Here is a 15,312-nt window from a genome sequence, read left to right on the forward strand (position 1 = left end):
AATTTAAATTCCCAGCTGCCGTGGTGGGATTTGAACTCGCGTCTCCGGATCATTAGACCAGGCCCCTGGATTACTTGTCCAGTAACATAACCAGCCTGCTACCGTACCCTGGTGAATGGGGTTACTGGGGGGTGAGGGGTTACTGGGGGGGTGAGGGGTTACTGGGGGGGTGAGGGGTTACTGGGGGTGAGGGGTTACTGGGGGAGCAGAGACTGTGCAAGTGTGAATTTAAAAAAACCTGCTTGCCAGTGTTTAATCTCAGACTGAAATCCTTTATTTATTTTTAATTACAATATTTAAAATGATGAGCCAATATTAATTGCAGAGAAATACTTTAAACAATGCTGTTAACTCTTAGAAACAGGAATTATGCAGTACAGAATGATCTAGAATAGTGAGACAATCATTATCTAACACAATAACTAACTTGCCATGAATTCAAGAGTGGGAGTCGTTTGTTAAAGGCACATCGTGTCTGACTAACTTGATTGAGTCTTTGATGAAGTAACGGAGAGGGTCGATGAGGGCAGTGCGGTGGATGTTGTGTATATAGACTTTCAAAAGGCGTTTGATAAAGTGCCACACAATAGACTTGTTAGCAATATTAAAGCCCGTGAGATTAAAGGGACAGTGACAGCATGGATACAAAATTGGCTAAGAGATAGAGGGGGAGAAATTGGGTGAGTAGCGCCACCTGTTAGCGCCTAAAGAGGCAGTCAGTGGCTGTAGTGCCAGTGGCTGCGCCTCCCACGATATTCAGCAGGGGCGCTAATGGTGGCGTTAGCCGTTCGCTACCATCGCCCGGTTCACGGGGCCTTGCTGTGCCAGCAGAGGTGCAAGTTAAGGTGGAGGTGTGGGGCGGCTGCCTGCCAGCACCTCCGTCCCCGGCCTCCTGGTTCCCCCCCCGCGGCATTGCCGGCTGTTTCCCGAGAGCCCGGCACTTCTCCTTGGTGCCGGGCTCTTTTGCCGGCACTCGCGATCGGGGTTCGCGCTGTTGCAGGCCCCTCCCCCTTAACAGAGGGAGGAAGGCCTGCAGTACCGCAGCGTGCCGTGCCGCAGCGTGTGGCGTTGCGGCACGTAGCGTTGCGAAATTCACTTTCAGCGCCCTAAGAGGGACGTGGACGCCTCGAGCCTCGCCCCGTCTCCCTCTAGGGGCACTTCAACTGAATTTGCGGCGATCGCGGCGCAAATTCCAGCGCCCAGGCGAACTTTGCGCCGCTTGGGCGCCTCAGGCCAATTTCTAGGCCAGAGAGTAGAGAGTAGTGGTGAACGCGTCAGTGTGTGTGTGCGCAGGGAGCAGTGGTGAGCGGTTGTTTTTCAGACTGGAGAGAAGTATACAATGGTGTCCCCCAGGGGTCAGTATTAGGACAACTGCTCTTTTTTATATATATTAATTAATAATGACCTGGACTTGGTTATACAGGGCATCATTTCAAAGTTTGCAGATGACATAAAGCTTGGAAATGTAGTGAACAGTGAGGTGGATAGTAACAGACTTCAGGAGGACACAGACAGGCTGGTGAAATGGGTAGACACGTGGCAGATGAAATTTAAGAGAGAAATATGAAGTGATTCATTTTGGTCGGAAGAATGAGGAGAGGCAATATAAACTAAAGGGTCTAATTTTAAAGGGGGTGCAGGAACAGAGCGAGCTGGGGGTCACAAGGTTAGGGTAAACTTTTATAAAACACTGGTTCGGCCTCAACTGGAGTATTGTGTCCAATTCCGGGCACCGCACTTTAGATGGATGTCACACTTGGAGAGGGTGTGGAGGAGATTGACCAGAATGGTCCCAGGGATGAGGGACTTCAGTGATGTGGATAGACTGGAGAAGCTGGGGTCGTTCTCCTTACAGCAGAGAAGGTTAAGAGGTGATTTAATAGAGGTTTTCAAAATCATGAGGGGATTTGATAGAGTAAATGAGGAGAAATTGTTTCCAGTGGCAGGAGGGTCGGTAACCAGAGGACACAGAGTGAAAGTGATTGACAAAAAGATCAGGGGGGAGATCAGAAGATTTTTTTTATTTACGCAGCGAGTTGTTGTGATCTGGAATGCGCTGCCTGACAGGGCGGTGGGAGCAGATTCAATAGTAACTTTCAAACGAGAATTGGATAAATACTTGAAGGAATATTTGCAGGGCTCTGGGGAAACTGCAGGGGGGAGTGGGACTAATTGGAAAGCTCATTCAAAGAGCCGGCACAGGCACGATGGGCCGAATGGCCTCCTTCTGTGCTGTGTGATTCTATTCTGACAGGACTCTGCCAGTTTGCGCCGGTCACCTCACAGGCTCCTGACCAGAGATTGTGTCCCACTGGCCACCAGTTGCTACAATCAAACACCACCGACACACCCGGACACTCTGTATTTATATTTTATAAATACCGCTAGTCATAGTCATGCATTGAGAAACTATGGTGACGGGGCTGAGGCCCAGAGTGCAGGACAGCTTCAAGGTGGAATGGAGTGGGAGAGAAGGGGAGGGAATCAGGAATAGTGATTGGGTGAGATCAATGTATCCACAAGGTGCACTGGAGCAACTCACCAAGGCTTCTTACATAAGAACATAAGAAATAGGAGCAGGAGTCGGCCATTCGGCCCCTCGAGCCTGCTCCACCATTCAATAAGATCATGGCTGATCTTCTACCTCATCTCCACTTTCCTGCACTATCCCCATATCCCTTGATTCCCTTAATATCCAAAAATCTATCCGTCTCTGTCTTGAATATACTCAACGACTGAGACTCCACAGCCCTCTGGGGCAGAGAATTCCAAAGATTCACCGCCCTCTGAGTGAAGAAATTTCACCTCATCTCAGTCCTAAATGGCCGACCCCTTTATCCTGAGACTGTGACCCCTGGTTCTAGACTCCCCAGCCCGGGGAAACATCCTCCCTGCATCTACCCTGTCAAACCCTGTAAGAATTTTGTATGTTTCAATGAGATCACCTCTCATTCTTCTAAACTCTAGAGAATATAGGCCTAGTCTACTCAATCTCTCCATCCCAGGAACCAGTCTGGTGAACCTTCGTTGCACTCCCTCTATGGCAAGTATATCCTTCCTTAGGTAAGGAGACCAAAACTGTACACAATACTCCAGGTGTGGTCTCGCCAGGGCCCTATATAATTGCAGTAAGATGCCTTTACTCTTATACTCAAATCCTTTTGTAATAAAGGCCAACATACCATTTACTTTCCTAATTGCTTGCTGTACCTGCATGTTAACTTTCAGTGATTCGTGTACAAGGACACCCAGGTCCCTCTGAACACCAACATTTCCCAATCTCTCACCATTTAAAAAATACTCTGCTTTTCTATTTTTCCTACCAAAGTGGATAACTTCACATTTCTCCACATTATATTCCATTCGCCATGTTCTTGCCCACTCACTGAACCTGTCTCTATCCCTTTGCAGCCTCTTTCCGTCCTCCTCACAGCTCACTTTCCCACTTAGTTTTGCATCATCAGCAAACTTGGATACATTACACTCGGTCCCCTCATCTAAGACATCGACTTCGGCAGCACCGCCCAATCCCACAACCTCTTCCACCTAGAAGGACAAGGGCAGCAGGCGCATGGGAACACCACCACCTCCAAGTTCCCCTCCAAGTCACACACCATCCTGACTTGGAAGTATATCGGCCGTTCCTTCATCGTCGCTGGGTCAAAATCCTGGAACTCCCTCCCTAACAGCACTGTGGGAGCACCTTCACCACACGGACTGCAGCGGTTCAAGAAGGCGGCTCACCACCACCTTCTCAAGGGGCAACTGGGGATGGGCAATAAATGCTGGCCTTGCCAGCGATGCCCACATCCCAGGAACGAATAAATAAAAAGATTAAGCCCGTGTTTTAGAGCCTGTAGACTGTCGGAGTAAGTCAAGACTGAGGAGAAAGAGTCTCGGTTTCATCACTGAGGGGGAGTGCGTAGGACGGGGGATTTGGAGCTTCGGAGAGATGAGAGGAAAGCTCAGAAGATGCACGACCACAGCTGGGTCAATAGGTATATAAGAAAGGATGGGATGGAGAGAGGAGTTGTCTATATTGCTGACAATATGTAGATGCGATGGCGCAGTGACTGTCGAATATAGCACAGCTTTAATAGGTACGTGTTACACTAACAATGTTACATGGCAGGAAACAGGTGCTGCAGTTTGGCTGTGACTCCGTTATTTAAAGAGAATTCATATAAAAGAGGCATTGAAAAACACTGCACACATTCCGTGCACCAGTGGAAGAGAATTCCATCACAGCCTCCTGTACAGATAGGGTCGGAGCTCTTGCTCACTGACAGATCCCTCAGTGACTCCCGTACTCCCTCAGTGTCTGCAGCCGTTAAACAGGATACAACAGCTGGAATTCTGGGAGCCGAGAGTGAATCTCTCCGTCTCTGACTCACTCAGTGTGGACTCTGACCTGCGGCTCAGTCTCTTGATGCCTAGAATATGGATTTGTTACAGTTCCCCTGCTGCGCATCGAAACAGGCTGCGGGACTGAGTGATATGGTTTGGCAACAATTGCCAGGGTCCCAGCAGGGTTTGAGCACCAGCACGGTCAGGGTCCCAGCAGGGTCAGGGTCCCAGCAGGGTTTGAGCACCAGTAGGGTCAGGGTCCCAGCAGGGTTTGAGCACCAGTAGGGTCAGGGTCCCAGCAGGGTTTGAGCACCAGCAGGGTCATGGTCCCAGCAGGGTTTGAGCACCAGCAGGGTCATGGTCCCAGCAGGGTTTGTGTACCGTCAGGGTCCCAGCAGGGTTTGAGCACCAGCAGGGTCATACTACCAGCAGGGCCAGGGTCCCAGCAGGGTTAAGGCACTTGCAAGGCAAGGGTGCTAGCAGACATGGGTCCCAGCAGGGCTAGCATCCCGGCAGGGCCAGTGTCCCAGCAGGGCCAGGGTCCCAGCAGGGTTAAGGCACTTGCAAGGCAAGGGTGCTAGCAGACATGGGTCCCAGCAGGGCTAGCATCCCAGCAGGGCCAGGGTCCCAGCAGGGCCAGGGTCCCAGCAGGGCCAGGGTCCCAGCAGGGTTAAGGCACTTGCAAGGCATGAGTCCCAGCAGGGCCATGTAGACTTGCAGGCTCTTCGGGAATCTGCGCGGTCTCTCTGGCCAGTCACATCCTCTGTGGGTCGAGTAGGATCTTTGACACCAGGTTGATGATGAGGTGAGCGGAATGATCTCGCTCGAACTCTGCAAACAGGTGACAGACGTTTTCTGACGAACTTCCTTGCTTTTTTGCCACAAATGCAAAGATCCTGAAAATAAAATTTAAAAATGAATCCCAGGAACATTCTGCATCTAAAAGCTAATAAAATAAAAAAAATAAAAATCTTCTTTAAAAATGAACAATTCAAATGATCGGAACGCTGAGTGTCTGAGCTCTCAAAACCTTCTCACCATTTATAGTTAGGGAACAGACTGCATTCACTTAAAGAAAGCTCACAGAACCTCAACGAAATCTAAAGTTAGACAATTTCCTGGATTTGTGGAATATATTTCAAGGGGTGGTGAATTCCCCAGAGACGCTCTGTGATCCCAATCTGCTTTCTCTAGCTCCGCGCTGTCTCCCCCACTCACTCATCAGAAAACTCCGGCCTCTGTCTTTCTAATTCGAACCTTTAAATCACTCAGACCAAGTCGCTCTGTTTTTAACAGAGGTTGATCCCAATTTCCCGAAAGGCACACACACCGGGAGAGGGGTATTCAGGGAGGGAGGATCTCCCCCTCATGTTTTGGTTGCGTTGTGTTTCCCCCCCTCTCCAAATTCTAGAATTACCCCCCCACCCCCCAATGCTGCTTACAGCTTCCCTGGGAGTCAGATTTCGATCGATTTTTGTTGGGTTAGGGTGTTAAGGATGACAGAGCCAAGGCAGGTAGATGGAGTAAAGACACAGATCAGCCATGATCTAATAGAATGGCGGAACAGGCTCGAGGGGCCGAATGGTCTCCACCTGCTGGTGTGGAGCAGTTTCTGTCGAGGCTCCTGGTATTGGAAGCAGTGATCACACTGCCAGTGTCGACAATTCACTCGTATCAGGAACGTAGGTTTGATTGAAAAGCTGCTCGGGAAGGAGGTATGGCGATAGGTGAGTGGGCATATAACCCGTGTGGTTATAGTTCCGAGTGCTTGTTTTTAAAAAATATTTGTTATAATGGGATGTGAGCGTCACTGGCAAGGCCGGCATTTATTGCCCGTCCCTAGTCGCCCTTGAGCAGGTGGTGGTGAGCCGCCTTCTTGAACCACTGCAGTCCGTGTGGTGAAGGTGCTCCCACAGTGCTGTTAGGGAGGGAGTTCCAGGATTTTGACCCAGCGACGATGAAGGAACGGCCGATATATTTCCAAGTCAGGATGGTGTGTGACTTGGAGGGGAACTTGGAGGTGGTGGTGTTCCCATGCGCCTGCTGCCCTCGTCCTTCTAGGTGGTAGAGGTCACGGGTTTGGGAGGTGCTGCCGAAGACGCCTTGGCGAGTTGCTGCAGTGCATCTTGTAGATGGTACACACTGCAGCCACGGTGCACCGGTGGTGGAGGGAGTGAATGTTTAAGGCGGGTTATTGGAGCGGCTCTTGCCCTCAGTGTCCCAGCACAGACACACCTGCCCCTGGGAGGTGGTCGGCAACGAACAGCCCCTCCCCTCACACACAGCAAGGACCGCGTTTCCCCGCTAATTTGGGCGGCTGCCCTCTGATCCTCAGCGCTCAGCTGCTGGAGGGCAAGGGTCAGAGAAAGGCGTTCAGCATCACTCCCTTAACGAGTAAACAATACGCCCCTGTCGGACGGTCTGATTCGCGGAATGAATCACTGCTGTCTAATAAACTGAGAGACAATTCGCCAACACTTCATCTGAACAGAGACCCTGAACCCCGCTCTTCACCTGACCTGGCCTGGCCAGCCTGAACGATGTCAGGGTGGGGGGTGGGGTCGAGTATGATGTCCGTTTTACCCCTCGCCCCATTTTATACTCCAGTGAAGTCACTGAGCGTTAGACCAGACGGCGTGTAAAACTGACCCGAATCTCCACTCCCAGGTCCCGCTGGGCAGGTTAGCTTAAGATTGGGGATAAACCATTTATCTCACGGATGTGTCAATAATCTATGATCGAGCAGAGTCTCACCTCGAAGGTTCATTGTCCTTCCGCCATCTGCAAAAAGAAAATGAGAAAGATTGAAATGTTTCTTGGAGTCCCGTCTTTCTCTATTGTTTCTTTAATTCTCTTACAGTCTTAACAGGTTCAGAGCACTTTGCAGGCAATGAATCACTTTGAAATCCAGCGACTGTTGTTAGGTAGGCAAACGCAGCAGCCATTTTGAGCACAGCAAGATCCCACAAACAGCAATGAGCTGAATGCTCAGTTAATCTACTTTTGGTAGTGTTGGTTGAGGACCATTGGCCCCGAAATTCCCACTGGCGATGTTAGTGAACAACACAGTGTGTTTGTTCGCTCTGATATTGGAACACAGGTGATTAACTCTTCACTTCTTCTTCTTATCGTGTCTACACACTGTTCCCTTTGGGGAACAGTATGAAGTAGTGGAAGGATTTCTGGCCGCGTTAAACGCTCCTTCCGTGACCGTAACCATCTTCATACCAGCCATTAGCGTGGTTAGTCCTATGGCGGGAGGGTTTTACGGGCTCCCACAACCCATACGAGCTCCCACAACCCACAAGTATCCCGCTGGATGTCAACCCAGAATTTAGAGCCGGAGCTCCGACTCTACTTGTTGGGACTGTCTGGAGCGGGGTTCGAAACCCTACACCTTCTGGCCCAGCGGCAGGGATGCTTACCGCTGCGCCAAAGGGCCACTCCTAACTCTTCACTGAAACCTGTTAACACCCCCACTATAAGAGCAGGTCAATGAATGTCGAGCAAATGTGACTTTCCATCCACTATTGAGAATTCCTAGCTTACATCGACTGGAACGGCTTGAAGTAGCTTCACAGCCCAGCCCAAGGATGGACTGGTTGACAATGCAGCACTCCCGCAGGCCTGTCAGCCGAGAATATGACCTCAAGTTCCAGAGCAGGCCTTGAACTCGTGATCTTCTGACTCTGCAATCAGAGTCGAACCAACTGAGCTAAGCTGACAGAATGCCGTGGGATCTTGGGCCCCTGTGGTCCACCAACAACTCTATGCATCAAAACTAATCTGCGGAAACATTATTTCAGTGAGCGAGTGATCAATCTATGGAGCAGGGAGATGGTGGGAGCAGTTACTGTTCATTCATTCTAATGCACATTTCTATCAGAAAGTAACAGTTTGAGCTGCAGTATTTGCGACGTGCCGTGTGGTGAGTGGAGCGAGCTCGGGAGGAACAGGAGACTCTGGGTCTCTGGTTCCCAAAGCTCTCCCTCACTGGGGGTTTTCCTCACCTCGTGTCTGGGTCTGTTGGAGACTCATTGATTGCTGTGATTGGTCAACAACTCCATGATCGTTGGATCATGTGACGACCAGGGTGGCAGAAAGTGAACCAGAAGGACCTCAGTCTGATTTAATCTATAAATTCCTATGTTCCATAGATTACTAAACACAACACACTTCAGAGGAAATGGCAGATTATGCACCTTTTCCTCCTGGCTGCACACATCAGCTATTTTAAAATCAATTCTGGTAAAACCACCAATCCATGGGATGTATGCGAAGAGCGGGAACGTGTTTGGTGCGCTTGCGATATGTTTGAAACAGTGTCCTCTGTAACAGACTGCGGTCTCCACACCACAAGGTGTGTGCCAGTCACTCCGTCATGTACATCTCACTATTGTACAGAGTGTTGTCAGTGGGTAGCCCTCTCGCCCGAGTCAAAAGGTTGTGGGTTCATGTCACACTCCAGAGACTTGAGCACAAAATCCAGGCTAACACTCCAGTGCAGTACCAAGGGAGCGCCGCACTGTCGGAGGGGCAGTACTGAGGGAGTGCTGCACTGTCGGAGGGGCAGTACTGAGGGAGCGCCGCACTGTCGGAGGGGCAGTACTGAGGGAGCGCCGCACTGTCGGAGGGGCAGTACTGAGGGAGTGCTGCACTGTCGGAGGGGCAGTACTGAGGGAGCGCCGTACTGTCGGAGGGGCAGTACTGAGGGAGTGCTGCACTGTCGGAGGGGCAGTACTGAGGGAGCGCCGTACTGTCGGAGGGGCAGTACTGAGGGAGTGCTGCACTGTCGGAGGGGCAGTACTGAGGGAGCGCCGCACTGTCGGAGGGGCAGTACTGAGGGAGCGCCGCACTGTCGGAGGGGCAGTACTGAGGGAGTGCTGCGCTGTCGGAGGGTCAGTACTGAGGGAGTGCTGCGCTGTCGGAGGGTCAGTACTGAGGGAGTGCTGCGCTGTCGGAGGGTCAGTACTGAGGGAGTGCTGCGCTGTCGGAGGGGCAGTACTGAGGGAGCGGCGCACTGTCGGAGGGGCAGTACTGAAGGAGCGGCGCAGTGTCAGGAGGTGCAGTCTTTCGGATGAAGCACGATTAAACTGAGGGCCGTCTGCCCTATCAGGTGGAAGTAAAAGTTCACACTGCTACTGTTTCGAAGAAGAGCAGGGGAGTTCTCTCCAGTGTCCTGGCCAATATTTATCCCTCAATCAGCAACTAAAAAAACAGATTATCTGGTCATTATCACATTGCTGTTTGTGGGACCTTGCTGTGTGCAAATTGGCTGCCGCGTTTCCCACATTACAACAGTGACTACACTTCAAAAAGTACTTCATTGGCTGTAAAGCACTTTGGGACGTCTGGTGGTCGTGAAAGGCGCTCTAGAAATGCAAGTCTTTCTTTCTTTTACTGGTGCAGTATGTGCTCCTTGCCCAGGATGTATGTTATATCATTGGTGTAACACTAATCATAAGTGGAGTACTCACTGCGGGATTCCGTCAGCAGGACTGGCCACCTGTCCACCTAATACATAAATCTGCTTAAGCTACTTCAAAAAGGAATTCTGATGAATCATTTTATATGTCTTGAAATGTTTTTCATTTGAGCTCTGCTGATCTCTGTGGGGATCAGTTTGTTAGAACGATGTGTCTACACTTTAGTGGTGGTACAGTCATCAACCCAGGGTGGAGCCTTTTGCAATCATCGCAGTTCCGTGTCCGAACATGCCTCCCTCACCACTCGGCTCAGTAACGCCTGTAACTACCTCAATCACAGCAGCAGGTTCGAACTGCAGTTTCCTCTCAGTCCCAGTGCCCATATATGGCTCTTCCATCCTACCCAAGGTCAGTGATTGGATCCCATATCAGGCCATTCCCGGAGGCGTCTCACATTAAAGCAGCGGTGAGGTGTTTTTTATGGGCTATCATTCACTTTACAGCTGCACCGCGGACCGCACCCACACACACTGTTGCAGATTATCTACTTACTTCCTTTGCAGTGGATCCAGGCCGCAGTGATTGACGGACCCGGCGGGATAGTGACGTCGGAAGAAAAGCCTTTAAAGGAAAAACAGAAGGATTTAATCATAGAAATTCACGGCACGGAAGGAGGCCATTCGGCCCATCGTGTCTGTGCCGGCTGAAAAAGAGCGATCCAGCCTAATTCCACCGTCCAGCTCTCAGTCCGTAGCCCTGTGGGTTACGGCTCTTCAAGTGCATATCCAAGTACTTTTTAAATGTGGTGAGGGTCTCTGTCTCTCCCACCCTTTCAGGCAGTGAGTTCCAGACCCCCACCACCCTCTGGGTGAAGAAAGCTCCCCGTCACCTCTAGCACTGGCCGATCGTTCCAACAGCTAACGGCAAAAGCAATCGGCGCTTTGCCGATTCACCCCTTGGAAACAGAGCTGGAGAAATCTCGGCTGAGGAACGAGGCTGAAGATATAAAGACAGGGTTTGGATGAACAAGGTCCTTCAGCCCAAAGGACCTCATCCTCGCCCGGTTCCCAGCCTCCCATGTGCCCACTGGGGTTTGAACCCCAAAAATCAGTACAACCCAATTCAGGTGGGACTTGCATCAACACTCACTGGTTCAAGAGGCCACCATCTAACCCACTGTGCCAGGGAAGCAATGGGCTAATCAGTCTCCGGGAGTCTGTGGGTCTCTGCTGGTCATGTTGGGTTGGGGGGCAGGGACCCTTCAATGGGACCAACAGCTATTGCCCCCTCCCCTGGCTGGGGTTTGAGTGCAGTGGTCAATGTCACATGTGAGCCCAGACACCAAGACCAACCCTGCCCTTCGCCCCCCCAGTGTCCACACAGATATTCCAGCACAGCTCACAGAATGATACCCGGACTGCAAGGGTTAAGTTACGAGGAGAGATTACACAAACTGGGCTTGTATTCCCTGGAATTTAGAAGATTAAGGAGTGATCTGATCGAAGTTTTCAAGATATTAAGGGGAACAGATACGGTAGATAGAGGCGAAGTATTTCCGCTGGTTGGGGAGTCTAGGACTAGGGGGCAGAGTCTAAAAATTAGGGCCAGACTTTTCAGGTGTGAAATTAGGAAACACTTCTACACACAAAGGGTGGTAGAAGTCTGGAACTCTCTTCCACAAACGGCAATTGATGCTGGGTCAATTGTTAATTTTAAATCTGAGGTTGATAGATTTCTGTTAACCAAAGGTTAATTAATGGATACGGGCTGAAGGCGGGGATTTGGAGTTAGATCGTAGATCAGCCTCGATCTCACTGAATGATGGAACAGGCTCGAGGGGCTGAATGGCCTCCTCCTGTTCCTATGTTCCTGTGATGGTGATTAGGAACAGAGAGCCGGGCTGATTCTCCACTCCTAACCCAGGGTACTGAGGCTAACTATAGTCCCCTAATGCTGCCCTGGCGGTGATCAGCTAACGCCGCACCGACCGGGAGTCAGCCACGTAGTGTGGGACTGGAGTCACGTGTAGGGTGGGTAAGGACGGCAGGACAATGGTTGGGTTTTGCGAGATCATGGTCACTTTTCCAATGCTCTCCCTTGAATCACCAGATTTATTGAATTCAATTTCACAGCTTGCCCCGGAGATATTTGACCTCAGGACCCTGGGTTGCCGGCCCAGTTCCAGATCCGCGCGGCTCCCGTACCCCCCCACCGCGGGTCTGATTTGATGACTCAGGGTGACACCGCCTCAGGATTCTTGCACGCGCTTCAAGAAAATCCAATTTTGCTCTTTCTTTCAATGTGTCCTCGGCTCAATGAAGATCGAAGCCCCGATTTTAAGCCCCACAACCGGCAGGAACGGGTATGCGGGGGATTGGGGTGGGGGGGGGGGGGGGGGTTTAAAATGGCGGCAGCGTTCTTAGCTCCGCACTCGTGCTGCCTTCTCACCGGCTGCGACTTTTAGTCCCGGGTTTCGGGAGGCGGGTCAAAGCCTTGCGCGAGGTCCTGAGAAATACTCAAAAGTTGGGCTTGTGAGAACGTCATTCGGAACCCGGACCCGATTTCAACCCTGGGCTGCACGAGTCGTGCTCAGTGGCGTCCGCGCCCGGGAAATCTGACGGCAATTGGATCCAGGTCGAGGAAGGGGCTGAGGTCAGTTCTGCTTCGAATCTTTCTGAAGGTCCACGAATGGGGCCAGGGGGAGCAGGAGTGTGTCCTCCTCTGCGGACCCCCCCACAAGGAACCCTCGGGCCTTCCCTCCCCGTGTCCACAATTGCCTCTGACACCCCCTTCCCTCGGCAATAGTGCATGGGTTGCCCCTCACCCCCCGGGGCCGTCACCTCCGATCAGGAGTCTAACTTGAAAGTTGAGGCCCGGGATTTAAGAGCGCCCAGGCTTCACGCCGTGCACCCAACTGATCGCCCTGCCCCCGCCCCTGCCCCCGCCCCTGCCCCCACCCCTGCCGCCGCCCCCACCCCCACCATCGCCTCCACCCCTGCCCCCGCCCTCACCCCCGCCTCCGCCCCCACCCAAGCACAAGCCGCTCCAGAGTTACAATCGGGGTTTAAAGTTCTGCAGGAGCCCTCAACACAAGGTGGCCTTTACCCCACGAGACAAGGTAATGGTGGCTCCTTACTTTCTCTTGCTGTCTGTGAGTGTGATGCCTTGTTCAGACACTTTGAACTGGACAATGGTGGCTTCAGGCAGAGGCTCCTGTTCCAGGGTGAAGGAAGCTGCTTTAAGGACAGCCTGTGGTCCCGTCAGAGACTCCATGGTTATTGAACTCAAATACAGAATGTAACACACTGAGAAAGGAAGAAACATCCATTAGCACCCTCCGTTCAGATGGACTCCTCATATAAAAAGAAAGAACGTGCATTTATATAGCGCCTTTCACCTCAGGACATCCTAAACCGCTTTACAGCCAATGAAGTACTTTTTGAAGTGTGGTCACTGTTGTAATGTGGGAAACACGGCAGCCAATTTGTGCACAGCAAGCTCCCACAAACAGCAATGTGATAATGACCGGATAATCTGTTTTAGTGATGTTGGTTGAGGGATAAATATTGGCCCATGGACACTGGGGAGAACTCCCCTGCTCTTATTCAAAATAGCGCAGTAAGATCCTTTACGTCCACCTGAGAGCAGACGGGGCCTCGGTTTAACGTCTGATCTGAAAGATGTGGAAGGAACAATTGAGGGAAGGGGGCAGCTTCCCAGGGAAGTATCACAGCTGCCTGAGTGAAACCTGAGTGTGTCAAGGACAGCGATAGAATTAGTGTGTGTAAGGGGTGGGTGGGAGGGGGCCACGTAAACACCCCGAGCGGCCTCGACTCTTACCATGGCGATGATGTTGTTTTATATTTAATCGCAGAAAGTGATGGTGGAAAGGGAGAACTCTGTCGCTGTGACAGTAACTACATCGTCCCATCGTAATGAGCAATCATTAGCTTCCATTAAATCGGTGATTGGGCAGAAGCATGGCAGATGCAGAATAATGTGGATAAATGTGAGGTTATCCACTTTGGTGGCAAAAACAGGAAGGCAGATTATTACCTGAATGGCAATAGATTGGGAGAAGGGGAAGTGCAACGACACCTGGGTGTCCTTGTGCACCAGTCGCTGAAGGTAAGCATGCAGGTGCAGCAGGCGGTTAAGAAGGCAAATGGTATGTTTGCCTTCATAGCAAGAGGATTCGAGTACAGGAGCAAGGATGTCTTGCTGCAGTTGTACAGGGCCTTGGTGAGACCACATCTTGAGTATTGTGTGCAGTTTTGGTCGCCTCATCTGAGGAAGGATGTTCTTGCCATGGAAGGAGTTCAGTGAAGATTCACCAGGCTGATACCTGGGATGGCAGGAATGACGTATGAGGAGAGATTGGGGCGATTGGGCTTATACTCACTGGAGTTTAGAAGAATGAGAGGGGATCTCATTGAAACTTATAAAATTCTGACAGGATTGGACAGACTAGATGCAGGAAGGATGTTCCCGATGGTCGGGGAGTCCAGAACCAGGGGTCACAGTCTAAGGATAAGGGGTAAGCCATTTAGGACAGAAATGAGGAGGAATTTCTTCACCCAGAGAGTGGTGAACCTGTGGAATTCTCTACCACAGAAGGCAGTAGAGGCCAATTCATTAAATATATTCAAGAAGGAGTTGGATATATTTCTTAAGGCTAAAGGGATCAAGGGATATGGGGAGAAAGCAGGGACCGGGTACTGAATTTGGATGATCAGCCATGATCGCATTGAATGGCGGAGCAGGCTCGAGGGGCCGAATGGCCTACTCCTATCTTCAATGTTTCTATGTTTCGAGAGAGAGATCTCAGGAAAGCCCTCAACACTTTCACTAACAGTGTCACCTTCTCATTCCAAGGGATTTAAGAGCTGCAGATGTCTCACAAAAGCTCCGATATAAAGTTTGAGAAGGCTCGTATCTTAGAAACACATTGTGGATCATTTTGACTTTGGCTGATAGGGTGATGTCGGGAAAGACTGCTGTTATACATTGCTCCCCATTTTCATTTCCGTTTGACATCAGTGTGTGATGAGGGGCTGATCTGATATTGGCCGCTTTGCTCTATCGCACAAAGTTAAAATGCCCCCTGTTGTGTGTGTTTATTCACAACAGTGTCCCACGCTCCTATCGCAGCGCGTTGGCTCAGCGCGAGCGCACTGACCTGCACCCCGTGTTCTCGGAGGTGAGACGATGCTGTCGGTCGAGTCACGATGGCTTTCTTCCCTCTTATCGTTCAAACATTCTGGAAGATTCACAAACAGCGTGTCAAGGAACGCAGGAGGAGAGGGTCCTCGCACTAAACAGTAGGCTAGGTGCTTTTCGCTGGTCACGTATTTATCGATTCTCTCCCTCCGCTTCTTCCTTCATCCTGTAGCTCTCCACCCCCACCCCCCTACCTGCCCAGGGCCACAAACGTTGCCTCTGTGCCCGCAAGATGGTCTCAGGTGAAAGGTTTCTTATACAATCAGGTTGGTCAGGGCATGGGGTGAAGAGTCTTCACACATCAAGTGGCCAGTGTGAG

The 15,312-nt window shown here is 51.1% G+C and overlaps 1 protein-coding gene across 3 annotated transcripts in view; it reads right to left on the reverse strand.

Annotated features, from left to right (window-relative positions):
* Window positions 1-251: 251 nt before the first annotated feature.
* Window positions 252-15,312, reverse strand: part of LOC147100962 (tensin-4-like) — a 46,060-nt gene continuing 30,999 nt past the window's right edge. For all 3 annotated transcript variants that reach the window (XM_085966073.1, XM_085966074.1, XM_085966072.1), the window contains exons 11-15: window positions 14,953-15,033; window positions 12,910-13,078; window positions 10,326-10,394; window positions 7,102-7,128; window positions 252-5,243 (exon numbers count right to left, since the gene is read on the reverse strand). In XM_085966073.1, the coding sequence (XP_085822199.1) occupies window positions 5,102-5,243; window positions 7,102-7,128; window positions 10,326-10,394; window positions 12,910-13,078; window positions 14,953-15,033 (488 nt within the window). In that variant the 3' untranslated portion in view covers window positions 252-5,101. The remainder of the gene's footprint in view (window positions 5,244-7,101; window positions 7,129-10,325; window positions 10,395-12,909; window positions 13,079-14,952; window positions 15,034-15,312) is intronic.

The sequence above is a fragment of the Somniosus microcephalus genome, chromosome 24, assembly GCF_052327205.1.
Source record: "Somniosus microcephalus isolate GS21.2 chromosome 24, FLI_Smic_1.0, whole genome shotgun sequence".
NCBI classification, from domain to species: domain Eukaryota; kingdom Metazoa; phylum Chordata; class Chondrichthyes; order Squaliformes; family Somniosidae; genus Somniosus; species Somniosus microcephalus.